The sequence below is a fragment of the Lissotriton helveticus genome, chromosome 6, assembly GCF_964261635.1.
Source record: "Lissotriton helveticus chromosome 6, aLisHel1.1, whole genome shotgun sequence".
Classification (NCBI taxonomy): Eukaryota; Metazoa; Chordata; class Amphibia; order Caudata; family Salamandridae; genus Lissotriton; species Lissotriton helveticus.
The window spans coordinates 1,834,116,864-1,834,144,208 of record NC_136067.1 but is presented as its reverse complement, the minus strand read 5'-3'; the positions used below and the strand labels follow the sequence as shown (position 1 = coordinate 1,834,144,208).

Below are 27,345 nucleotides of genomic sequence, written 5' to 3'. Positions count from 1 at the left end.
GTTTCCTTTTAAGACAGAACATCATTTAACTAATACTATATAGAAATTAGGTCACCTTGCATAAGAGTCACAGATCTATAATTGCTTCCTTAGGTCCAATCAAGGAAATATAAATGTGAGGCTGCCTTTTCCTTAAGGGAAAAGAGCAGTAACGTGAGTAAAGGTGACACACTTTGCTGTATATATTATAACCACATAGGCATGCACTTGGTGAAGTGCTGTCTGTTCTTGCTCACAATATAACAATATCATATATCATAATTTAGTATCAGCAAGTTTTACTACTTAACAAGTTTTAACCACTGTTGCTCAAAGGATATACATCGTCATGTCATCCCTTCACAACACAGCAAAACTTACAAAAGTACCAACATGGATCACAAACATACATAATATAGGACATGTCATGCCAAGCCATCAGATATACTTTGCTGTATACCTAAGCACAGAAAAACACAATAGCATGCAACACCATTTCATGCACTTTCTGCACAATAAACACTCCAATAACATAAAAAAAAAACATTTGGGCCCATTTTAATTTTGTCAGACTTATACCTAAATAACACCTTCTTTTAATCCATCCTCACCCTTTTGACAGCAGATCAAGCAGTCAGTGAAGATCAGCTTGTCAAATATAACTTACTGTGTCGCGTCAGACACACAGGAAAAGCAGGGAAAATTCATGGAAGAAATGCAAAAAACATGAAAATGCACAGATAATTCATTTCAAAGAAGTCATAAAAACACATCTTTATTTCATCATACAGCCAATACTTCACATAACACGCAAAATCTCAAGTGGAACCACCCAGTTTTTGTAACTGTACAAAATATCTTAAGCAAAAACTCTTTCACAGCCTCTGCGTGTCCCTTACACCAACCCCCCAGTTTAGGCCCTGCTGTTTATAAAAAGCCGTGTCAGGAATGCACTCTTCAAATGTCGACGTGAATGGCTCCTTTGCGTGACGCTTTTCCAAGCAATCACTTCACCATTTGTTGTCACATACTGCTAAGCCCCCACCACACTGACGTAAAGGTCAAAATCTGGCTGGAGCACCAAGCTTTCTTGTAACCTCCCTGTGAAACTGACAAAGACAATAAGTCTCTGCAAGTCTGTGCAATAATCAACCCTATTTAAAAAAAAAAAGACATTTTAAATATATTACTTTTTTTAGAGAACTACAATTTATTTATTCTCAGAGCCTGTGAATAATTTATGGAACATAACACACCATACCAGCTTCAGAATAAATGTGTGTCACTGTGCCATGCAATGTTACACATTTTATCAACCTTAAATGAATGAATGGCTCAGTAGGCCCGCTGAAGTCAAAACTTTCAACCCTGATATTAAACATAAGCCTCTGCGCTGGGCACATTGACTCACTAAGCTATGAAAAAGCAAACGTGCGCATTTGTATTATACTTGAATGTATGCATTCACTGAAGCCTAAGGCACTATAAAACTAGTTTAAATGGCAAGAAAGCCTTTTAAAATGGTCTATTTAACTCAATATCGTTTTTGCAATTTGAGGTACTTAAAAATAAATAACCTATAATTGTGTTACATATTAATCATCCTCAACATGTTCTTTAGAGATTGCAGAAATCGGACTTAGACATATCTCATGTAAATCTTTAAAAAAAATGACTTCTTACGCCTGCGCCAAGTGAAGGTCCCATACATAAATGTCCTCATTATGCAGTACTGCACAACTTAAATTAAATTATAATGCTAGGAGGTCACAGTATGAGTATTAAGCTTTATGAATATCAAAAAACGATTTTAAAAAGCCCTTATTTTTTTTCAAAAATAATTTTTTTATGTCATAATTAAAAAATTACTCTCCATATTTCGTTTTTGTAATAATCCTATATTTAAAACCAAGCTGCATCCCTATTCTAAATCTGCCCCTTGCTTATGTTTTTAGAGCACCTATTCACAAGCCTAAGTATAGAAGCTCAATTTTAAATATACGACAACTTCGCGCCACTTTTATTTGAAAAGGACAATGATTTTAGCAACAGAGCCAGACATGTGCTGACGAGAAAAATGCTAAAAGAGAAGGAAAACCGAAATTGAAATGTCTGTCTGTGATACAAATAATTAACCTTATTTTTGTAAACCTTGCTTCCAAAATAACACTCTGAGATGCAAAGTTGCACGTTTAACTAAGGAAGAAGTCCTGGCTAAATAAACGAGGCCTGCGAAAATAACAGCTGTGCCCTTGACGGCAGGCCCTACCCAGTGTTAAATTTCCTGGAGGCAGCCTTACTAAAAACAGACATTCCAAGCTTTGAAATGCGTGTTTAAGAATACACATTTTAAGTTCAGAAAAACTCACTCCAGCTAAACTGTTTTGCCTGTAAGCATCTTAATGCAATGTATATTAAGTAAACATGCTATGAGTGTGTTGTCTACAAAAACACACCATTTCATTTTTCTGCTGTAGGCATTTAATATTCCTAGTGAATAAGAATTTTAAGTTTATCCCTTAAACATTTAACAATTGTACATGTGCGCTATTCCTTACCCTATAACTTTAAGGAGAAACATATAGTTATGTTTAGCACATCACATAGGTCATTCCTGAATTTCTATCGAATTTTTCCCTAATATTAATTAATCTAACATTATGTTTAACAGACTGAAAACATCAAAAATACCCACAAAAATACATTTGAGCTCAGTACAGACATAAACAGAAAAGGGGTAAAACACAAAAGACACACAATACAGCGCGCTTTAGCCATGTTTCGTAAATAGCGACGACGCAATGTACAAGCAAAAGTTACATGAATGGAAAAAAACCCACAAATCAGCTAGACATTTAAACACACCTTTTAAACCATGGGTCAACACTAAAGCCAGAAACAAAAGACAGCCCGCAGACTGCATCCAAACCACCTATGTAAATCCCAGTTGTAAGTCATATTTACAAGGAGAAACCCTATTCTCAACAGTATTCTAAAAACTGAAGTAGAAATACTTTCAATTCACTAATTCAGGCTGGCAGAACACCAAAAACCGCTCTGCATATCTTCATACATAAAATGCGACAGAACAAAGGATCCTCATATGTATTATGGGCATATTTAAATTCTCTGGGGAAAAATTTCACCAAGGAAGAAATATGTTTTCATACCTAAAACCTATTTTAAGTTTTCCCTCTAGGGGAAGCCGGCTAATTCAATTCATATCTCACTATGGTACCTCTCATAAAACTACACATTTTACATGTGAGTTTGGAACAGGCATGCAAACAAACATAATGCAAAATATGCATTATCATAATCTAAAATGGCACTTAATCATTGCGCCGCTCATAACCATAAATGGAGAAACATCTCCACATTACCTGCCTACATGTGTTGCAACGCACATATCACATAATCCATATCATAAATATGATCGATCATCCATACATATCCATATCCATATCCATATCCATAAGCCACAGCAAGCGTATCCTAAAACTGCCTTGCGAGTCACTGGCTACCATAAGCTCACAGTAATTACCATACAATGGTTCTTACCAAGCACGAGCGTCCAGGTTCTATCTGCCAAGTTTTGAATGACCTAACAGTCTTTTCTTTTAAAATATTCACGCCAGAAATGTTCTCAGTCAGGGGTGCCATCATGTGGAGGATCAAACATCAGTAAGATCAGAAGTAGACTGGGCTACAGAGACTAAGAACCCCCAGAATTGGTACCTCCTTTAGTAGAATCCTGCCTTGTCTTCCTCAGTAAATGTCTGACTCCTGATAAGTTCACTCCTTCAGATAGTCACCGCTCTGATGAGCCCCAAGTTGGCGCGCCAAATGAGGGAAATCAAAAATCCCATCTCAGGGGTTTGCACTAACACCTGATCCTTTAGAGCAGCATGAAAAAGTTGGCACAGAATCTGTAATCAAGAGAAACATATTTATTAAATTACAACAAGTGAGGCCATGTCACACAGAAGCCGCAGCACTCTGTATGAGATGGTCTGAGGACTGAAGGCCACAGTATCTCTTATATACCCTCACAGGGGCTAAAAAAGGGCAGTACAAGTGCACATAAGAAGAGTTACACACATAGATGGTCATACAGAAAATGCACAGTCGACAAGTAGGAGGAGCTAACAGTTTTGCCAATGCTAGCAAGCACATCCTGACAGTTACAGAATATTAGCAGCTGCAAGCACAACTGAGCATGTGCAAAGTAGGAGGAAGAGGCTAAATATACCGAGCAGAGAACAGCAAGATAGGACTGAGTACATGGTGAGCACATGGCCATCTAAAATGGCTGCCAAATACAAAATGGATTCCATAAAAAGACAAGATAGTCTCTAAATACAGGATGTCTTCTGCTAATGCTTAATCTAATCGCTGCTAAATTACGACAGCGGGATGGAAAAGCAATGGTGTGCTCATTGTTGTAATAGGATTGTGAAGGCACAGCACCTATACCAACCTGACTGGCATCAACAGTGAGTAGAAATGTTGCACCTGGTTTAAATGCTTATCGAGCAGGAGCATTAGTGATGACATTTTTTACTGTATTAAACGCTTGGTCAGCAACCTCATCCCACAGGAACTTAGCATTCTTTTTCAGAGGATTCCTAAGGCGTTGAACAATGATAGCATACCCCTGAATGAATTTGGCGTAACATTTACTCATTCCTAAAAAAGACGTAAGTACGTCTTTATCCTTAGGAGGAGGACCTTCTTGTATGGCTTGTATGAGTGAGAATTTGGGATGTATGGCAATGTCAGAAATGCGATGTCCCAGGTAGTCTATTTCATTTTTACAAATTACACATTTGTCAGGTTTAAGGGTGATGCCTACATTTTTTTATGTTTCTAATACCTTAGATAGGGTGTGTTTGTGCTCTGCTTTTGAGTTTGAAAAGATTAGAACATCATCTTGATAGGCATGTGTTACGGGAATTCCAGATCGTATGGAATCCATGAGTTTTTTAAACACACTCGCTGTAGAAGCTAGACCAAATGGGAGCCTTAAGAATTTGTATGCCCCAAAGAGAGTTTTGAAAGTTGTGAGGTCTTGAGATTTTGCAGCGAGTGGATCTGGTGGTATGCAGAGTGGAGGTTCAGGAGTAAAAATAATTTTGCTCCACTGATATTCGACAGCAAATCATTAATCTTAGGCAAAAGATGACAGTAAATAACTAGGTTTTTGTTTAAAGTGCCCAAGTCTGCATATAACCTAATACTGCCATCCTTCTTATGAACTATAACAATGGGACTGACCAACTCAGAAGAATCAGTCTCAGTAATCACCTGATCTTTCACCAAATTATCTAGTAAAGTTTTGAGTTCAGGTCTAATCGATAAGGGTACTGGTCTTAGCTTGTGCGAAATAGGAATGGCATTTTTCTTCAATTTAATTTTGTATTCAAACTTCTGTATCATGCCAGTTCTTTTGGAGAATACATCAGGAAAAGATTTTAAAATCTCTGCTGCAAGATCATCTTCAGCCTCTTCCACCAAGGCTAAATTCACTTTGCAAATTCTGACTGGATTAGATGACCCAGGAACCAACATCAACCCTAACTTTGCCAAGTCTTGCCACCCTAAAATCAACTTGCCTTTCCTAGCAATATAAACCTTGGTGAAAGCCTTTTTTACCTAAACATGTTACAGTTTCCATGAAAAACCCAAGCATATCCATGTCTTTCTCACCATATGCCTTTGGAAATACATCTGGTTTTTCTAACAGTTTGGTTGAAGACCAAATTTGTTCATATAAAACTCTGATATTATGGTGATGGGTGCACCTGATTCTGCCATCATGTCCAACTTAGTGGTACCTATATACACATCACATATGGGTCCCTTGATTGGAATGGCCTCAATATTGTCCTTACAAGGGTGAGTACAACTCTGGAGAAGTCCTATGAACAATCCTCCGTTATAAAAGCAATGTCCACAGACTCTATCCTAGAGATGCCCCCACCATTCCTACAGACACCCTGAAAATGACCCATCTAGTACACTTCTTACCAATGGCAGGACAAACAGGGTTGTTGCTACGGTAAGTCTTTGAGCCACACCTATAGCAAAAATAATTTTTGTTACCCGAAGACTTGTTATTTTTAGACCTAAAAGTCTGATTCAGAGACCTGAACAGCATTAATCGGATGAGTCAATACATCAGAAGAAATACATTTACTGTAAATTATGAAACGTTCAATTGCTTTCGCCATGTCAATTACTTCTGTCAAAGTTGGATCTCTGAATGAAAGAAGACGTTCCAGAATCTTCTTTAAATTACATCCAAAGACAAATTGATCCCTAATTGACACATAAACAGACAGCCCAAAATTACATTTGCAGCGAGGATCCCGGGCGCAGAGATGTACTCTTCAATAGTCTCATCAGGAGATTGTTTCCTTCTGTTGAAGTTAAATATTTCTAATAAAACACTCGGCTGTTCTGTAAATTTGTTTTTCACTCTGGACGTTGCCTCTAAATATTCATTCCAGCCTTCGCCCTCTCCTGACTGTGTGATTGGAGGTAAACTGCCAAAAACGTGTTGACCTTCAACCACAAGATTGCTGTAAAGAATTTCTCTGCATCAATGGCCACCAAGAAGTTTTCAAAAGAATTGTGCCATTTGTCCCAAGGTTGCAAAGGTTTACCTGGATTTTGCAGAAATGGTTGTATCTACACAAACTGTTGAATATTAGACATGTCTCTCTCTGTGTGTTTTTTTTATTGAAAACAAACAAAGGAGAGAATTCTTGGAGTTATGAAGAACTATTTGTGCAAAAACATTTTTTATCAGGCAAAATTATGTATAAAATTTGAATTTGCAGGAACAAACGCAAAGTTTGGCTTTTCTTTTGTTACAACTTGACGCCTTCCAGGTTAATCGCTGTCTGTAAAATGACTTTCACGTAATGACAATCAAAACTGCAGGCCAATCCAAGATGACTGCCAAGTAAGTACGTAGAGCATCTGCAATGAAGGCTGAATATGCAAATGAAGTAAGACTCGCATGGAGTAGGAGCAGAGTGTGAGCAGATGCAGGTGAGTGCTGAAGTAATATTGAAATAAACAAAGGAAAATTGTTGAAAATCCCATCCTCGTCGCCAATGTTGAAATGATGCACTGGACGCAATTTCAAGTAATTCCTTTATTGAACTGAGGAGCACAGAGGGACACAACCAGCTTCCCAATGTTCTTCGTCCAACTGCCCTAGAAGCTGCCGCTGTCAAACCCAAACATTCCTGGAATGCATGCTAACCAAGCATTCCTCGTAACCAAGCAACACAACAAAAATGCGTTCACGGTTTCGAAGAAGAGGAGAAGAATGATCCCGCAATCCAAGGTGAGCGTGTAACTCATTGAAGGGCAAACAGCAAGCTTTGAAGCAGCAAAGAAGTTCTGAAGTTGCTGCTGCATGCAGGATCCAATATTTGAAGAAAATTAGGAAGCACAGTAGACTCCTGCCTGTCACTGCTCGTCGCCAAAATGTTGTGTGTGAATGAAGGTAGGCAGAAAAATACAGAATGTATAAAATAAAGATTTATTCTCAAATAGGCAGGAGCCCTCTTGCCTCAGGTCCTCTCCCATATGGTTGCTGATGCCATGGTGATGTGCTCCGTATGTTGCAAGGCATACAAATATAAACAGCACACAAGGTTCCGCGTGTCAACGCAATACAAATAAAAACATTGTGCCTAACCACGATTGCGATTTATTTATTCATTTGTAGAGTGCATGGTTACACCGTCTGTGTGTCCCCGCGCTGAGACATCGGTTCTGAAGAGGTGTTACTGTCATCTGAATGACCTACCAAGTTACATAGACTCCGAGGTGTTGACGTTATTCAGTTTCAGCAAACATCCAGGGGCCTCATTTATGAAAAGTAACGCATTGCTACGTGAAAACAGCGATGCGTCACTTTTCACTGCGCCCTCCTTGCGACACCAATAATGCGCCATATTTACAGTATGACGCATCATGGCGCAAGGAGTTACAGATACGTCAGTATTTCTGACGTATCTGTATGGCGCAAAAGTGACGCATTGCTGGAGTGTGTCACAAAAGTGACGCAACTCCAGCAATGTGTCCTTTCACATGGGGCAAGCCCCATGTGAAAGGGCCTGCCTCACAGCAGGCGTAAGAAATTGACTCATTTGTGTCCTAGAAGTGGCGCAGTGAAATCTTATAGATTTCACTGCGTCACTTCTATGACCCTTTCTTGCGTTAGAACGCCCCCCTGCATACATTATACCTGGCGTAGGTATAATGTAGCACAGGGGTTTACAAAGTGACGCATCTACCTAGATGTGTCACTTTGTAAATATGGTGCAACAAGGCACATTTTTTACACTGCTGTCTAAAAGTGACGCACAGCCTCATAAATGAGGCCCCAGGTCTTTAGTTGTTTGCAAAATCTAATTTTGCATGGCTCTGTTCTTAAGGCCATCGGTAGGGTGTTCCATGTTTTTGCTGCAAGGTACCTGAAGGAATGTGCCCCCATTCTTGCTCTAAATATTCTTGGTACTGTCATCAGTGCCTTCCCCATAGATCTTAGACTCCGTCCTTGGATGTATTGGGTTAGCACTGGTTGAAGGTACCTTGGGCCGTTCTTTGATAGAATATGGTGACAATGGCACATTGCATTAAACATGACTCTCTTTTCCACTGGCAGCCAGTGCAGTCCTATCAGGGCTTTCTTCGTGTTAGCTCTTCTCGGCAGATTAAGAACCAATCGAGCCGCCGCATTTTGCACCCTCTGTAGTTTGAACAGTCCTTTATTTGTGGGGCCAAGATATAGAACATTCCCATAATCCAATTGGGAGGTTATTACTGCATGTACTATTGTTTTCCTGGCATTAGATGGTAGAAGATCAAGGATTTTCCTCAGGATTTTCATGGCCCCATAAAATTTACCCACTACCTTCCGAATCTGGCTATCGAATGTCAACTTGGCATCAAACCAGACTCCAAGGTTTTGTACTTCTGCTTTTGGGGTGGGTAATTGGCCTAGTGATTCAGGCCACCACGTAGATGACCATATGGTTGGTGCCTTGCCTACAACCATTACCTCCGTTTTTCTCCTGTTTAGCTTGATGCAATGGTTTCGACATCCAGTATGCCACCTCTTCTAAACATTTGGAGAAGCGGATTGCTACCTGATCCTCATTTTGAGATAGCAGCTATGTGTTTTCCACGTAGGAAACGATCGACACCTTATGTTTCTCCACTCGTTCTGCTAGCGGTCCCACATAGAGATTGAATGGAGTGGGACTCAAAATTGAACCCTGTGGGACCCCTGGGACAAGGGAATACTTTCCGATAGGTGTTTCTGTTATGCCACTTGAAAGCTCCGTCCAGAAAGAAACAATGTCATCCAACTCAGAGCGCTTCGCCTGATGCCACAAGCCTCAAGTCTTTGGAGGAGCAGCTTGTGTGATACAGTATCAAACGCTGCACTGAGATCCAAAAGGATCAGTGCGGCTGTTTGTCCTTTGTCTGCATACTTTCTCAGTGTTTCTGTGGCCAGGAGTCGTGCAGACTCCGTTGAGTGGGCAATTCTGAAACCTGATTGAGATGGGTGCAATAGGTCATTCATATTGATGTGGTCTACCAGTTGTTTATTAGTTATTTTCTCAGCGATCTTGGCTACAAATGGTAACAGTGAGATCGGACGAAGATTTTCTAACACTGTGTTCTCAATTGATGTTTTTTTTTTCAGTGGCCTAACAATAGCCTGTTTCCCCATTTAGTGGGGACCACACCAATCTGAAAGGAGTGAGAAATAAGCTCTGAGATATATGGCATAATAGAGTCCGCTCCCTCCATTACTATCTCTGGTCGTGCTGGGTCTAAGGGGGAACCAGATTTTATTCCTTTTGCTGTGGCTTTGAGTTCTACTACTTCCTGGTTCTTGAATTCATCCAGAGTCACTCCTGCAAAATTTGTCTGGCTTACACAAGTTAGGATAGTCCCCTTTCTCGCTTGCACCGGGAAGGTGTCATAGATTTTTTCACCTTCTCTGCGAAAAATTCTGCCCCCTTATTACAGCTCTCTACAGAGTCAGCTGTATCATTATTATCTTCGTGTGTTTTGAGAAACTTCAGTATGGCGAACATTTCTTTGGGGGCGTTACTGGCTCTTTCAATTATTTCCGTATAGAATATATATCTGGAGTTCTTAATTAGTGAAATATATAGTTTCACTTCCTTTTTGTAATTTTCTTTGGCCCTACTACAATATTCCTTCCTCCATATACGCTCAAGCTTTTTGCACTTTTTTTTTGGCCTTCATCAGTTATTCATTAAACCATGGCGCTGTTGCACTCTGTCTCTTAGGAGTCCTAGTGTTCCATGGTGCTTTCTCATCTAGTACCTCTGTAATCCATGTTTCCAGTTGATTATTAGCTAGGTTTATATCTTCGTCTAGTATGAGATTTTTCTCCATCAGTGCCTGTGTAAAAGAAGTGGAATTGAAGTTATTCCACTTCCTTGTTGTAATTTTCTTCATTGGTTGTTGTGATTTCTTTCTGTGAGAAGGCACTGTGAAAGGAACTAGATGGTGATCTGACCAGGGAATTGGCCGTGGTGCTCTCACCTCTGTCTCTGTAAAATTGGAGAAAATTGGATTTGGGATGTGACCCATTTGGTGCGTTTGTGTCTCTACTTTTTGTACCAGATTTAGTGTCAGTAAGTCCTTACATAGTGTGGGAGCTTCATGGTTCAGCTTGTTATCAAAGTGTATAGTCAGATCATCTAGCACCAGAAAAATGTTATATCGGAGAGCTGGGTGCACTACTTTCTCTTCCAGACTTGCCATAAATTGTGCATTGGGCCTGGTGGTCGGTAGATTAAGAACCAGCTATGGTGTTATCTTCTGCTGCTGATAGGGTAAATAAGAACGCCTCACAGTTTTCTAGGTCGGCTTGTTTAATCTAACATTTTATTGTAGATTTATAGATTATAATGATACCGCCGCCTATTTGACCTTCCCAATACTGCCTTGCTAACATATACTCGCTCGGGATAGCATCCAAGACATCTGGCGTGGGGCTCTCGTTAAGCCAGGTCTCTGTCAGGAATAATGCGTCCAATGATCTTTCCCTTAATAAGTTATGGATCTCATGTTTGTGTCTGGCCAATGATCTGCAGTTTAGTAGTGTTAGTTGCAACTTGCCCTCATTGGTATTTTGGGTTTTAAACATTAAGGTCATGTTACAGTGCCCGCATATTAGTGCTTTGCTGTCTACGTTTAACTTATGTGAATAGAACATCACTGGCGTGGTCATGAACATAAATATTTGATTAGCCCCATGCTACACCGCGCAATATAAAACTAAATAAATACTAGCTTCTATGCAAAATGCATAAGCACTGATGCCTATTTTTTAGGTCTTTCCTGAGCCAGCGCATGCGCTGGTCTGGCGAGACATTTAGTAAGTGGGCTTTAAAAATCCGACCATAAGCTTTTGCTTGTGGCCTAAAGCTTGTGGTTACGCTCACAGGCAACATCTGGCTTTCCGTCATGGCTCATTAAGTGCATCGCTCGTGGGCACCCTTACAGCGCGTGAATCACTTTCATTTCCATGCTCCTCCACCCCTTGCTCTCTGCTCTCACTACCCCCTCCCTTCTCTGCCTCCCTCCTCGTCAGTCACCGGGCTACAGCTTGTGTGACTAGCAGGCAGCTATCTTTATGCGTGGCTCACCACAAATGCAATGTTGCGTTTTAAACAGTGCCACACCGTGCGTTGAAATACTTATTCCCTCTGGCATTTTACTTCCTCTTTCTAAATTCAGACAAAAGTGGCATCTACTAGCACTCACTGTTCCTTCGTGTCTGCTATCCCACTATTGTTGTTTTCTCGTGGAGCCTGATTTTCTTCCAGAACATATTAAGGCTCGTTAAGGGTAGTAGGCACTATAAAAATACAATTACAATTACATTAAGAAAATATGTGTCTCTTTGAGCCCAGGAGCATCATACATGTTGTGTGCCTACAGCGCAGTGCAAGCAGGTAAAGGGGCTGTCAGTACACGGTCCTACAGAAAAGGGATTGATAGTACACAGCCATGCAGAGTGCTACTTGTTATTCGTTTGAAGTGTAAGCTGGTAAAAGCACTGTCACTATATACCTCAGCAAAGCACTATTTGTGTGTCCGCAATGCAAGCTTGGACGTTTTTCGTCACTGATAATGCATTTTATGGCCTTTCCAGACTCTGCCGCCCTTGTTTAATTTACCCAGTATCCTGTTACAAATGCATTTCCGCCCTGCATTTTCTCTCAAATGCTTGTCGAAGTAGCTGTCTGCTGCTGGGTGCTTATGCTTGTCAGACCTGTCCGTTATACCACGCTGTGGGACCCGTCTAGTTACTCCGTCATCATAGCCACTGGCGTGCTACCGGGCATCGCTGTGTTTTATTGATGTATAAAACACATTTAATGGCCAAAACTTCTCTGTTGCAAATGTTTGAACACAAGGTGCTCCCGCTATGCTATAGGGCATTTGTACAGGGGCTTTATTTCACCTGGTGTTCTCCACACCAGTGTGCACAGCCTGCTGGTGAAACTACTGGCCTTGAAGGCGTGAAGCCTGATTTTCTTCAAGGATAGTAGGCGCTATAGAAATACAATTACAATTACATTAAGAAAATACGTGTCTCTTTGAGCCCAGGAGCATCATACGTGTTGTGTGCCTACAGCGCAGCGCAAACAGGTAAAGGGGCTGTCAGTACACGGTCCTGCAGAAAAGGGATTATTAGTACACAGCCATGCAGAGTGCTACTTGTTATGCGTTTGAAGTGTAAGCTGGTAAAAGCGCTGTCACTATACACCTCAGTAGAGCACTACTTGTGTGTCTGCAATGCAAGCTAGGACCTTTTTCGTCACTATTTTTTTGCTATAGGGCAGTTGTGCAGCGCGCCGCTCTCTCCAGACAGGGGCTTCTTTTCACCTGGTGTCTGCCGGTACGCTCATGACCAGAAGATATTAAAATGTAAAAAAATATGGCTAATATATATATGGTATGCTATAGGGCATTTGTGCAGCACGCTGCTCTCTCCATACAGTGTCTTAATAGCGCATTGCTTGTTGGTCACGTGCTTTCGCTTCGCTTTTGGTTGTCATCTGCTAATGAAATTTATGGCGTTTACAGATGCTACCGCCCTTGGTTAACCTAGCATCCTGTTACTAATTGATTTCTTCCCTGGCTTTTCTTTGAAATGCTTGTTGTAATTGCAAGTAGTCCCCAAAGAACCTTTTTTGTCACTGTTTTTGTCCAAGTTTATTAAATAATAATACACAGTAGAGCTGTGTGCCACGTTTTACAACAGCAGTAATGAAAATGTTGTCCTGAGCACAAAAATGAACTCGAAGAATGCCTCAAACTTCCCTCTCAAAGTTGTTTCAACAGAAGGTGCACGTGTGCAGCGCGCCACTCTCTTTATTCAGGGGCTTAATTTCACCCGGTGTTTGCCGGTACGCTCATGACCAAAACATATAAAAAAATAAACAAGCATTTGCAATGCAATAGGTCTCGCATTTACGAGAGTTTGAGCTATTGTCATTGTTAATGACTTTTATTTATGTTTTGGTTTTTAAAACTTAAATAAAAGGCATTGTCATTTACTATGCTAATAGCTCAAACTCTCGCAAATGCGAGACCTATTGCATTGCAAATGCATGTTTTTAATTTTATTTAAACATAGAATTTAACCCATGAACACTTCCATCCCTGCAGTCACGAATTGAGTGCGGGGTCATGGCCAGAGCTCCCTATGGGACCAGGGAATCAAGTTCGAGTCTCAACATCAGCTCAAAATCCTGTGATTCTGGGAATATCACTTTTCTTTTCCCGTGTCCCAAAAATGAACATGTCCTTGTGCAATGTCACTATGGGTCTCTTGTAAAGCATTCCAATACCCTTCTGATAAAGTTCGCTCTATATAAGAACTACAAAAAAAAATCTAATGTGGTCTATACATGGTGCCTATGTAGTGTCTCGACGTGGGTCTTTCTTTTGTTTCTACTAAAAGGCAGGAAGAGGTGGGGATAATCGGCTGTGTTGAGATGCTTGAACTTTGGGGGCGCGCGCGCTTGCTCGCGCGGCGTTCTTCTCAGCCTAGCGACCTTCCTTGTTTATGTCGGCCCTCCAATCAGAGAGTCGTGAGCCGCACTGTCGGCGTCCAATCAGACGCGCGCCCCAGAGGCGGCGCAGTTTGAAGGTTGCAGGACTTGTTACCATCGCTTCGCAGGTTACCTACGTGGAAAGCTTGAGTTTCTAGCTGCCCCCCGTTGTAGCCATGCCCTCCCGACTGGAGGATTACCAGGAGCTCCACACCGTGGGCAGTGGCTCGTACGGGAAGTGTAAGAAGGTGATGAGGAAATCGGACGGCAAGGTGAGGCGGGGGCAGTGAGACCGGGGGTGCTCCAGCTGGATGGGCAGAGGGCCATCAGCGAGGATGAATCCGTGTCTGCTTGGGATTTGGTGTCTTTATTAGCAGTTTGTTTGTTAGTTTAGAACCGAGTATTTAGGGAGCGTGTTTATTGAGTGGAATAGGGTTTCTGGGCGAAGATGCGCGTCTACTGTTTACCACAAAGTCGAGAATCTTCTTTGATGTTCGGTTCCCCTTTCTACACCGACTGTTTGTTTCCATTGTGTTTAGCTTCTTGTATCACGGTGGTATGTTGCAGCTTTGCCATCTAAGCAGATTCGCGGTGTTTCTGACTTAGACAAATGGGTGCAATAAAATTATGGAAAGCAAGGTTTATTATTTCATTGTATATGGGGTGCGTCTTCCTTACCTGAGAGCTTTCTCTGACTGTGACGCAGGAGCCATTTTATTTTAGCCTGAGTAGGATTTGGCAGGGTGAGGTTAAGAATCGACTCTGGTTGAAGTTGTTAGGGGGTCACCGGGGTGTTGACAGGAATTTACTGGTGTCTTCAGATTTATAGAGCACTCTCCTGAGTTTACATGCGTATTTCTATTATGATTTTCTATACCACCGTTTTAGATTAAATGTATGTTTTGACAAGGTCGTAAATTGGCGCAGTACAGTATTGCTCCTATTGCTAGTTAGTTTGGGCCTCGAGTAACAGAACAACACAAATGTTAGTCTTTCACCACATACCCATACACATCATAGACTGCAGAAACGAGGTGGAAGGAAGATGGTTTGCAGCGGGATACTGTGAGGGGGGGACATGAGCAAGACGAACAGACATCTAAAAGTGCCCCATGTTAAAGCAAATAGTATCTCATAAGAAGATGTGGAATATCTTCTTCCCAGTATTAATTATTTCTAAATGACTCGGTAAACTCATTTAAAGTGCAACTTAATTCATCCAGTCCCGACTTTATGCATCATAAAACATCAACAATTTCCCAAATAATTTTAATGGGTATTGCAAAAAAATGTTAAACTCTACTTCAGTATGAGATGGTAATTAATAATATATTGTACTGATGGATCTTTACCAGTAACTCTCATTTACCGCGTCAAGGGCTGACTTCTGAATAACTCTGAATCACTACAGGACCGTGCAAATGTTATGTTATGTTATAAATGAATTTGTAGCGCGCACTGTTAGTCAAGACTCTCCTGGCGCGTGGGAGAAAAAAATGACAGAGAGAACTAAGGAACTAAACTACTTGTTGAAACAGATGAGTTTAGCGGAGTTTTTTGAAGATGGCCAATTCAGTGGTATGTCTTAATAGGTCTGGTAAGTCATTCCACTTGGTGGCAGCTCTAACAGCCAGAGACTGACCACCTAGACGTGATTTCCTAAACCTGGGGACCACCAGACTTCTGAGGGCCGCCGAGCGGAGATGGCGCTTCGGCTGATAGAGCGTAAATCTGGCCCTCATATAAGATGCACAAGGGCCATGAAGGGCTTTGTGAGTCAGGACCAATGCCTTGAATCGCACTCTTTGAGCCACTGGGAGCCAATGAAGATCGCTAAGCTGTTTGCGGACACTTAGTCTCCTGGGGATGTCAAAGAGGAGCCGAACAGCCGCATTTTGAACCACTTGAAGTTTGCTGAGGAGAAAGCCAGGATAGCCGATGTAGAGGGCATTGGCGTAGTCCAAGTGCGAGAGTATAAGCGCCCTGGCAACTGCCTCCTTGGCAGCTTGGGGCAGAAGGGGGAAGAACTTCCTTAGGGTTGTTAGGGTACCGAAGCATGATCCCGCTAATCTCGTGATTTGCTCGCGGAAGCACAAGTCAGCCCCAAACCAAATCCCTAGGTTCTTAGCTATCCCACAGTCACCCCTGGGACAAGGGGATCCTTTGGGCCAAAGTGTGGTGTACGAATGCTAATAACAGCATTTGTGTAGACTGAGTCACTAGTTGTTGGGTGCTCGTAATCAAATCATGTCTTGGGTCTAGGGTATTGCTCTTTTGTCCTGAGTGTTTGGGTTGATAACTTGGCCAAGGACCAGTGCATGCTTTAGGTCCATAAGAAGGCTTTGGCACTTAGCTTTCAACAGAATTATGATACAGCAATCAAAAATGATTGATTAAAGCCAAAACATTTAGTCTAAAGAAAACGCATGCTTATTTGTTCACTGGGAAATCATGTGCTACAAAGTGAAATGCATTCAAATATGTTCTAGATATTATGTGTTTCGCACTTGGCTCGTTCGTCCGTGAGCTTTTTCAATGTACTATGTTGTCCTAAAAAGGTACTAATCAGCATAAAACTGGCAGTTGAATGGTCTCCCTCCTAATACAAGTGGGAGGAAACAAACAATCTGAGACTCCAGGTAAATCGGCAAGCTGTAAATACAATGAAAGGGCAAAGAGACATATTTGTAAGTTGCTTTGTTTTCCGGTTGTATTAGTACCCACGTCTTGTCATGCAATTCCTTTTAACAATCTTTAACCGCGTATTCTAAATTCCCAATAGTTGTAGCTCTATCTGCATGCAGTATGGGTCTATATGCTTGAACGAATTCTCATGATGCATTAGTAAGTGTCCTGTTCACTGGGTAATGTTTTTGGTTTGCATATTTATCTGTTATGATCTGTAAAGATGATATACAATTGCTGACTATGTAGAACATGGTGGACAAAAGTCTGCATGCTTCATAGGTATTGACTTATTTTCTTACAGCTCATCCGCAAGAGTCTGAGCAGACTTTTAAGGATTTTTTTTACAGTGCTGTATTACAAACTTGTTACAGTAATTCCCAGAATCGTGAATGGAGCCAATAGACTGACTTTTGACAATCAGGAAATGTGTAATTTTTGACACAATAAGCAAACATTGGCTGTAAAAAAAAAGTGCCCATACGGACGGGGTTTGCTTTAATGAGATTATTGATAAGCCTATCAGGGCTTGACAAGATTGTAAATATCCATGATTGGATTCTAAGTTAATGCTAGTAGAAGTCAATGTTTTTTTTTTTTAACGTAAGTAAGACTTTAATTTTTAATAACATCAGGCATCTTATTTTTTAATTTTAATAGATGACCCTGTTTTAGAGATTAACATTTTTTGCTCTTCTGCTGTCAGATTCTAGAAGAAAGCTTGGAGCTTGTCACTTCCAAACTGGTGGGCAGGTCATTATGGGCCATTAAGACTAGTCAAACATATTAATCCTGCTGTCGGATTCTACAAGAAAGCATGGAACGTATCACATCCCAACAGGCAGCTAGGTCATTATGTAGCATTGAGACCTGTCGAACATATTATCCGACTGTCACATTCTAGAAGAAAGCATGCATTGTATCGCTTCCAAACAGGTGGGCAGGCCATTATGGACCATTGAGACATGTCGAACATATTGATCCAGCTGCCTTGATTTTGCTTGAATATACTTGCATACCTAAACAGCAGATCATTTATGAGTATTGATTAGATGAAAGTTGCCAGTTTTATTTGTGAATGTCAAGCCTACGGTTTACTAGCTCGATATCACCTAATTTCATTACCCTAAGAGGCAGAACTGATTGCAGAACTCCTAAAGTTTTCAATGGAGTAAAGTAATAGTATTTTGGTTTACACATTTCCAACTTAAAGGGGTCAATTGTTAGTAGAGTTTTCCTCCAGGGTAAAAAGACAAGATAACTTATTCATAATTAAATAATGTAGGTTAGCTGGTTATATCAGTGTGTGTAGAAGTTGGAGAATTAAACTCTGTTGCTCTATTTACTCCCAGAGTGTCGGTGAGCTGAGCGGACTACTGCGCTTTAACGTTAAATTATGTTGTATTGGAACCCACATGAACTAATAAACAATCATCGAGGATTGTTGTTGGACTGCATTGATATTTTACTTTGTTTTCAATTGCTTTTCATATCCGTAGCCTTTTCTTTATAAAATTAGTTTCATATCAGTTTTGTGGGAGAAAGGCCATTACAATTTTCCTCTGAGTTTGAGATTGCATGATTAAACTGTGCACCTCTTGCAGCACTTCTTGGCGAACAAGAACTTACCGGACTAATGTATCGCATTTCGGGAAGAAACTTTATATTCGGTGAGGTGGAAAAAGCATGGAAAACCTGACTGACTGTAGCCGTCAGGGCTTGATTGAGGCCTGGACTGGGCTTTCCCTCGCAGGAACTGATGCTAAGCAGCATAGTGAACGTTAAGCAGCGTGCCACTAAACCATGAAGCTCCTAAGTAAAAATAGTTTTGATGGTTCAAAGAGATAGCTTCATGGCAAATTATAGGCTATACTTTCCAGGATATGCTTAATACGTTGTTGCAAAGTGGGACCTAAGCTGCTGTGGACCCCTCTTAAGGGAGTCTGGAAATATATTCATATAAGCAGGTACATTGCTATATTCCTAGACACGACTTGCAAGATTTGTATTTGTAGTTATAGGTCCCTTTTTGATATTCAAATGAGTATTCATGTTCTGAACTCAGCCTTTTCCTAGACTTGGCCTCCAGGCTATGTTCTGGTTACATACATGTTTCTTGAGTCCCATAGACATCAGACTTTAAATTGACAAGGAAAAATCCTGGCGTAAAATGCTGAGCAGGAAAATTACCTTTCTACTTTCAAAGATATAATGCAGTGTAGAAACTAGTGTTCAGTACGAGGAACACACATGTGGAAGACCAGAAATAACTGAAAGCATCCAAGAGCAAGATAAGGTGCTTTGGGAGGGGGTAATTGATGTTTTTGAAACATGGCTGGCACCTTACTGTCCCCTACAGTGGCAAGATCCCAGAAATATTGCTATTGCATTGCACAATTCAGACTGGTCGGAAAATACGTGAAATAAAAAAAGTCAAATTATCGCTACATCTATTCCTCCATGATCAGGAACATCGTCCTTTTTTTTTTTATCAGAACCACCCCACTCTGCTCCAATTTAGAAGTGAACTGGAAATTCACGCCTTTAAAGAGCACTACTTCACAATGCAGTAATTGAGTAGTGGTATGATTTATTATGCTTTTTAGGTCTCGCCTTTTCCATTCCGAAGGAATGGGAAATGGGGAGAATTCAAGTGCTCAAAATCCTCGTGAAACCAAGGGCTTTTTGGTGCGGTTTTCTTTGAGTTCACATGAATCACGTGACCAAACAAGCACGCGCATCAGCCTCCCTCCCTCCCTCCTAATTGCATTTATTCACTGCCGCACAGCACATCAAAGGGCTTCTCCCAGCGTGTGCTCTGCGGCTTCTCCTCCCCTAATTATTCACGGGTGGCCGGCCGTACTTTCAGTTTCCTGGCCGCTCTTGTTGCTTGCGCTGTCTTTCCTCCTCACGCAACTCCCTCTTCTCCCCCTCCCCCACCACAGATCGTTTCTAGCGGCCACCGCGCTTGATCGCAATCACTTTTACTTTTGCAGCCAATGCTTGTTCCTTTCATCCCCTCACCACCCCGCTCTCTCGTTGTTCATGCCTTACAGTCGCTCTCGCGCACTCCCTCATGCCCTATCTTTTGCGTGTTTTAATTTCGCCTAACTTCTCTGTTTGTTCCAGGTTCATAGTTTAGGTTTCGCCTTCACTTTTATCGTCACGCGCGCACCACTCGCGTCCTAAGATCTCCGTCTTGACTGACTGCCTGCTTCCCTCTTAGCAGTTCAACACTAGACCGTGCCCCCTTCAGTTTATTTTTTGCAGGCGGCGTCATCCCTTCACGCTTCTCAGCGGGGCTACCCCGTCAGCCAACTTTTGCACAACCAGCATTTTCTGGTTTATGTTTGGCTGATACTTTGGACCGAAAACACTGTTGCCACATTACTTGTAGCAAACTCATACAAGACAAAAAAGTAGTAGTCTTCGTAGGAATCAACGTCTTATTCTTAGTGTTCAGGAATTGGCAACTCATTCATTAGATTTAGTCACACTAAAAAACAAGCATTGGCATAGCCAATAGGTCTCGCTTTTGGGACCTTATAATTATTTAGTTATGCAGCAGAATATCCTTGGTGCAACAACACCAACTGTTGCATGGCTAAACGCTTATAAGGTCCCAAATGCGAGACCTATTGGCTATGCCAATGCTTGTTTTCCTAGGTGTTCTACTTTTAGTTTACATATTAATCAGTTAAAAGTGAAAGCGCGTGATTGATATGCAATTTACATTTGTTTGATGTCACTGTGTGCCGGGTAATAATCAAGCCTGCTCAAATATATTTACAGTATTTTTCCAGAGCATGCTATTTTATTGTAAATAAATATTACATTATAGACAAAGTTCGATGGAAAGCTGGTAGCTAAAACAATAGTCGGTGTCTGTAAATCATGGACATAGCCACAGTTTGCATGTCCTGCGTATGCCCTGCACTTTGAATTTTTCCGCTTGTATCTATCTTGAATGTCTCCTTTTTTTTCTATTGGCACATCAATTCATGTTCATACTGAAAAATATGTTATACTGGACTACATCTTGGTCTTTGGTATCAATTGTTTTGGGATGAAATTACTTTGCTTTGTAAAACTGTGCAAACATGCCCTTGTGAGTTTTTGGGCTTCCAAATGTGTTTTTTCCCACAAGTGATCTCTGTCTTACACACCTTTTTAGGTCTCGCCTGTCGATGCGCATGCGCATCGAGCAAGCAAGACTATAGGGGCTCATCGACTCTTTATCTAACTTGCAAGGAATCGTGGCGATTCCTTGCAGTGCCCGTGACTTTTAAGCTCAATGCGCATGCGCATTGAGCTTAAAAGCGCGTGCACAGCCGCCCGCATTCCTCCGACACCTTTGAAGTGAAGCTTAGCTTCACTTCAAAGGCCCGGCTTCCACGGCCGCCAGGCCACATCAAAGGCTTCCCCAGCACTGCCCCGCCCATCAATCACCCTCCCACTGCCACCCCCCTCCCTCTCCATATGGTGCGCTCTGCCTCAGGCCTCTGAGCCGTCCCTACGCTCCCCGCCCACCCCCATCCTTCACACCCTTCGGCACCACTTTTACATGAGAGCTAGTTGCATAGTACAAGAACACATTGCCTTCTTAAAGCCGCAGGAACATTAACTAATTCTCCCACAGTCACAGTATAGTGAGCTGACATTCTAACTTGTACCTGGCTTTCTAGCTTTTCGCTTGCAGCTCTGGGCATTACGCTACATTCTTGTTATCTCATTCATCCTCCCTGGCTGACCCACATGCATGGCGCTCCTCCTCTCTTTAGATGCCGTCATCCTCCTCGCACTTCAGTCTCCCGCCACTCAGCTCGCGCCCCCTCTATGAACGAAGATGTTTACGGGCGTCGGTCTGAAACAGGCAATTGTCTTCCAGCTCCCGTGTTCTTAAACCCGGACATAGCGCAGAGCTGTAAATAACAGAACTCAACTTTTCAGAGAATATTTTGATCAATAATGTTCGTGTTTGTCTTCAGGCCCTATTACTTGAGTCAGAATGTGGCATAACGGCAAAAGCTGCCGACTTTGGAACTGGGAAACAGGGTTCGAGTCTAGGCGTCGGCTCAACATCCTGTTGTGATTCTGGGCAAATCATTTAATCTCCGTTGCTAACAAAAATGTGTTCTTGTGTAATGCAACTTGTGCTCGTGTAAAAAGCGCTCCTATACCATCGCGTCGAGTTCATGCTATATAAAACTGCAAAAACACATGAACACTCGGAGACGCAGAGCTGTGCCAGGGCACTGACTCAACTTTTCCTATTTTTTATTTTTATTTACTTTTGCCCCTTGCCTCCATCGGATTGCTTCCACGAGCCTTCTTCCGCCAGTAGTTTGAGACTTTGTTAATCACGTCTTAGCTCGGCCTCATTATTTATCTCTCGCCTATCGCCTAATGATATTTAGTGGTAGCCCTCCGCTCCTACCTTACAATTAAACTTCAGCTACAGCCCCGTTTGTCCGCTCCTGCGGACTCCCTGCTGTGTGCCTCACTTGAAAGCGCTACTGCTGTATGTGTTAGCACATAAAAACAAGACCTGTTCTCTTTACCAGTGCTTCTTTTAATAGCCTCGTATTCTTCATTTTCCAGGGTCTGTTTGCCTTAAATTACTATAGTGTTAGAGTGGTCTAACAACCCCATCTCATGAGCCGAAATGGATAGAGCCACATGGCGGCAGGGCTTGAGAACCCTGCGCTCTGGCAACTTGACGAGCGAGGAACTGGTCAGTATTACAGAGAAATAACATTAGAAAGGCCAGAATGCTTCTGTGGGCAGGTGTGTGGAGAAATGCCAGGGCCGGGTCATGTGCCGCTCAAACCCCACAGCATTTTATTTTTAGCTCATTCATCCTCCCTCGCCGACCCACATGGCGCTCCTCCTCTCTTTAGATGCCGTCATCGTCCTCGCACTTTAGTCTCCCGCCACTCAGCTCGCGACCCCTCCATGAACGAAGATGCTTACGGGCGTCGGTCTGAAACAGGCAATTGTCTTCCAGCTCCCGTGTTCTTAAACCCGGACATAGCGCAGAGCTGTAAATAACAGAACTCAACTTTTCAGAGAATATTTTGATCAATAATGTACCCTCCTCTATACCTCGCTCTCTTCTTTAGCTCTCTGTGGCTCTCCCTCCACCACCCATTCTGTTACCACCTCCTCTGTGTTTATCCCAATTTTTTTTTTCTTGATATGCCTTGTATATTGAGTTTGATTATGTAAACATACAGTAGGTTGATCCTTCTAAATGAATAGGTGATAACTGTCATGTTAAAACCAGTTGTTTATTTATATCTATTGCGTAAAATATAGGAGGAGGAGTTTCACGGTCATTATATGCAGACATGAATGTATTGCAACCTCTAATCTAACAACAATAACGTCTTCCTTCTGTGCAATGAATGCCAGCCTAAATCAGGAGTGAGAGGCATGCCACTACGCTGCTTTGCTTTCTTTCCATCTTCTAGAAATTGCAACCATTCCAGTGGAAAACAGATGAAATCATGCGTTTCTAACGCACCTCCCGAGAACATCTAGGCTCCTTCACACCCACATGCCGCTCTCGCTCTCCCCGCTCCGCCCCCTCCCCTTCCCGCCGTGTCGCATTTCTCCTCCCCCCTCCCCTCTCTTCCCTCCGGCTTGTTTGTTTATTTGACCCGCTCCGCCCCCTCCCCTTCCCGCCGTGTCGCATTATTTTGAGGATATATTTAATCCCTATGCGATCGTATTTATACTGTTTGGACCTGATTTTACAAAGTTTAACTTTTTCTGATACTAAAATGCATTTGTTCTAATATGGATTAAAAAAGCATTTGTATTCCCTGCAGCTGCACCATGAAATTAAAAAGGAAGTTATTTTGTGTTCCATTTTGCTCTAGAACTCTGAGCAATTCACGCGTGACCGGATATGAGGAGTTTCACGGTCATTATATGCAGACATGAATGTATTGCAACCTCTAATCTAACAACAATAACGTCTTCCTTCTGTGCAATGAATGCCAGCCTAAATCAGGAGTGAGAGGCATGCCACTACGCTGCTTTGCTTTCTTTCCATCTTCTAGAAATTGCAACCATTCCAGTGGAAAACAGATGAAATCATGCGTTTCTAACGCACCTCCCGAGAACATCTAGACAAACCTCAAAATTTTGAAACATTCAGGTAAATGCTTCCGACTGAGTTTCACCTAATAGGCTTATATCCATTAAGAATGTTTCCAGTACCACAAGCATTTCTCAAAGCTTTCCTTCATATCCCAAGCAAGCCACTAGAACCAAACTAAAGCATAAATACTACAGAACACAACAACTCGGGCAGCTTAACCCACCGAGGGCCTCATACTTCATTCCTCATTAAAGAAACTGCATTGGCTCCCTATCAAGACTTGGTTACATTTCAAGACCATGACCATAAACTATTAAGTTTAACTTTTAAGTTCTTGGGTTTATTTAAAACACCTCATCTTCCAGCACACCTTCGCAGATCTGCAGGAAAACATCTGTTGAGTCCCCTAAATGCACCCGCTTTTTACCTTTTTGAGGTTTGAGTCCTCTAAATAAGGCCCCATTCTGGCTGATCTGTGAAACTGGATAACGTACGCCATTAAGCAAAGTCCCCTTTAGCACAGGCGCAGCTTGGAATTTGACAGACTGGCAGGCCTCAGATTAAGGGTGCCACAGGTATAGAAAATAACATTTTTATTTTTTCCATACAGAATAAAAAGCATCATCAGACGTGTCGTGTCGAAAGTAACTGCATTTAGGAGGGTCAAATACAGAAAGCAGCTACTCATGCATGCGATCTGTGAAATGTGCCCACCCTTACGGTGCTTACTTTGCATTTTCTACACTTTCTCCTACCCGTTCCTCTTGGCAGGTCGCACTTCTGCTTGTCTTTCATCACCCACCACTCCCAACTTCCTTCGCCCCCTCCCCCAAACTTTCCCTAGCACAGACGCACACAGGTTTAACCACCACTGTAGATGTTTCAGGATTGCAACACGTTTCGCTGGTCACAGCAATATTGCATGTAAAATTAGAACAACCTGCACTCCACTGAACAAGATTTGTTTTTAATGTCACTCATGAAGTCCTCTTATGTATCATTAGTAGTGCACGATCGGGGAGAAAAGTTAATGTTTCCCTCCATAGTGGATACTTCGTCCTCCAGTTTTTTTCAGCATCACCATCTTGCCTTGTCCTTTTAACTTGTGAAGCAGACATTCAGTACCGTCCACCACCTGTCTTATTTCCAAATCTACATGCAAAGAGGCAGAGGCTAACAAAGTAAAATATACAAGAGCGCAAACTATGTTGGTCTTCTGCGTAGATAGGGGCTTCTTGAGAAGCGCGGTTAATCCTTACTTTACGTCAAGGGAAACCATTCCTCACCCACCCTCAACACCTCACCCTAACTCACAATCACCCTCACTCACCTCACCCTCACTCACTCTCACTCACCCTCAACCCCTCACTCACCCTCAACCCCTCACTCACCCTCACCCTCACTCACCCTCAACACCTCACCCTCACACAGTGCAATAGGTCTCAGAGGATTTTTAGTTAAAGCTTTTACAATTGTTTATGGCTTTTTTGATTTGTAATTCTTTAGCATTGGCTACAAGAAATAAAAATGCTAAAGATTTACAACAAAAAACCCATAAACAATTCTAAAAGCACTAACTCTAATGCTGCGAGACCTATTGCATTTCCAATGCTTGTTGTTTACTGGTTTTGTAGAAATTAGAACTGGACTCTGATTTCAAGGGAACTTAAATTGTACCCCTATATTGTGAGTGGCTACTGCCCTCTCAACCTAGGCTGTGTATTTACTGACTGCGTTTGTAGCATGTTGATGTGGGAAGGGGAGACTAAAGAGAGTACAAATATTTTATTTTTAACCTGTTGGGAGACTGTATTCTGGCTCTCATCTGACAGTCTTCTTTTCATTAATTGGAGTCATTTGTCTTACTCGTGTCTGGGACAATGAAATGAAGCCCATAGATTTTATGGCTCTATCTGTGTTGTGAAAGAACTGGGGAATGCTGGAGCCAATTGGACCTCGGGTATGGGTACTGCACAAAATGGTCGCCTTTCTTGTGCTGGACTGATAATGCTCGTCTTGGATGTCTCAGATGCATATCCACTTCCAATCACCCCCCCCCAAAAAAAAATGGATACACCTGTTAGTTGATGGTGGTAGCCACCTGATGCCTTTTGTTTCAGTGGAGGTTTCCTGTGTCTAATTAAAAAAAACACTGCCTCTCATTTCCTCTGAGACCATCATGCATGACAAGGGATCTCCAGTGAGGGACCAGTTAACACTTCTCTTGAACTAGTTTAAGTGGGGAGCAAACTGGACATCTGTGCTTTTGGCCACCAATTATGGGGAAACCAGGAGAAGCCCTGCGAGGTGTGAAGTTGCAGACCCTCTGATTAGTTGTGACAGTCTGCCTTAGCCATTGGAGGAGGATGTAATTCTCCATTTGGTAAATACCTGGTTCATCTTTATTGACTGGATACCAAAAGGCTTACATACCCCAAAAAGTCTTTGGACCAGGGTTAGAATCACTGTGTAATTGCCATTCACCATCTAGACTTACCCCAAGTTTGGGAAGTCAGAAGACTCACCTTCTTGTCCAGAAAGAGAAGAAGGATCTATCTGTGTGTAGAACATGCTGAACCGAATCTTCTAGGAGGAGAAACCTGATTCCAAGGAAGGAATCACACGGATAGAAGTGACTGCAATACCATTACAAGGACATTTTCAGAGACTGAATCTGTCTAGGAGCCACAAAGTTACATGCGCCCAAGTACCTGGGAGAAGTAAGGGAGCACCTTGGTTGGCTGCAAATCCCTTCCATGAGTCAAGCTGAATGAGCCTGCTGCATCCTCCACCCTATTGTGCCTTTGGAATGTCTGTATCCATCTTCTTTGGAATTATGGAATAGCTGGTCTTCAAAACCCAATGTGGAGCCTGATTCCACTGTCTGGTTGAAATTGCTCTGAATTTAGAACCATTATTTGAGCCGTTAAGGTTCTTAGTGCTCCCCCTATTTGAAGATGCAAACTCCCTTGTTCACATGTACGCCAGTTGCTACTGGTGCCACTGCTTGTATGCGAGTTTGCTCCTGGTACCTGTGGGTGTCACACTGCTGGATACATTTTTCAGCGACCAGTACATTTTTTTGAATTACTGGACCCTACAGCACAAAACATCAGGATTTATGTTGACAACTGACCGCTATTTATAAACTGTCCATGTTGAAGGAATGTCTAGTTAGCCTTTAACTGGCTTAAAAAATGTTAATCAACCATTCCTGTAGGGAACCACATATAAAGTGAGGACATCTCTGCAGTGTATGACTGGTCCAAAGAAAATCGTTTCACAGGTCAACTAAGTTCTCACATGCGGCTGATTACATAAATATTTAATTGTATAGCATTTCAATTCCCATCCTGAATTGTGTGTCTTATTCCATACACTCTACTTATGATTATTGTGTAATAAAGCCTTGGCCCTAACTTCTTTCTACACTTC

The 27,345-nt window shown here is 42.0% G+C and overlaps 1 protein-coding gene across 1 annotated transcript in view; it reads left to right on the top strand.

The window, feature by feature from the left end:
• The first annotated feature begins 14,192 nt into the window (after positions 1–14,192).
• Positions 14,193–27,345, top strand: part of NEK2 (NIMA related kinase 2) — a 204,583-nt gene continuing 191,430 nt past the window's right edge. Inside the window, exon 1 of the mRNA XM_078649740.1 lies at positions 14,193–14,389. Within this exon, the coding sequence (XP_078505866.1) occupies positions 14,294–14,389 (96 nt within the window). The 5' untranslated portion in view covers positions 14,193–14,293. The remainder of the gene's footprint in view (positions 14,390–27,345) is intronic.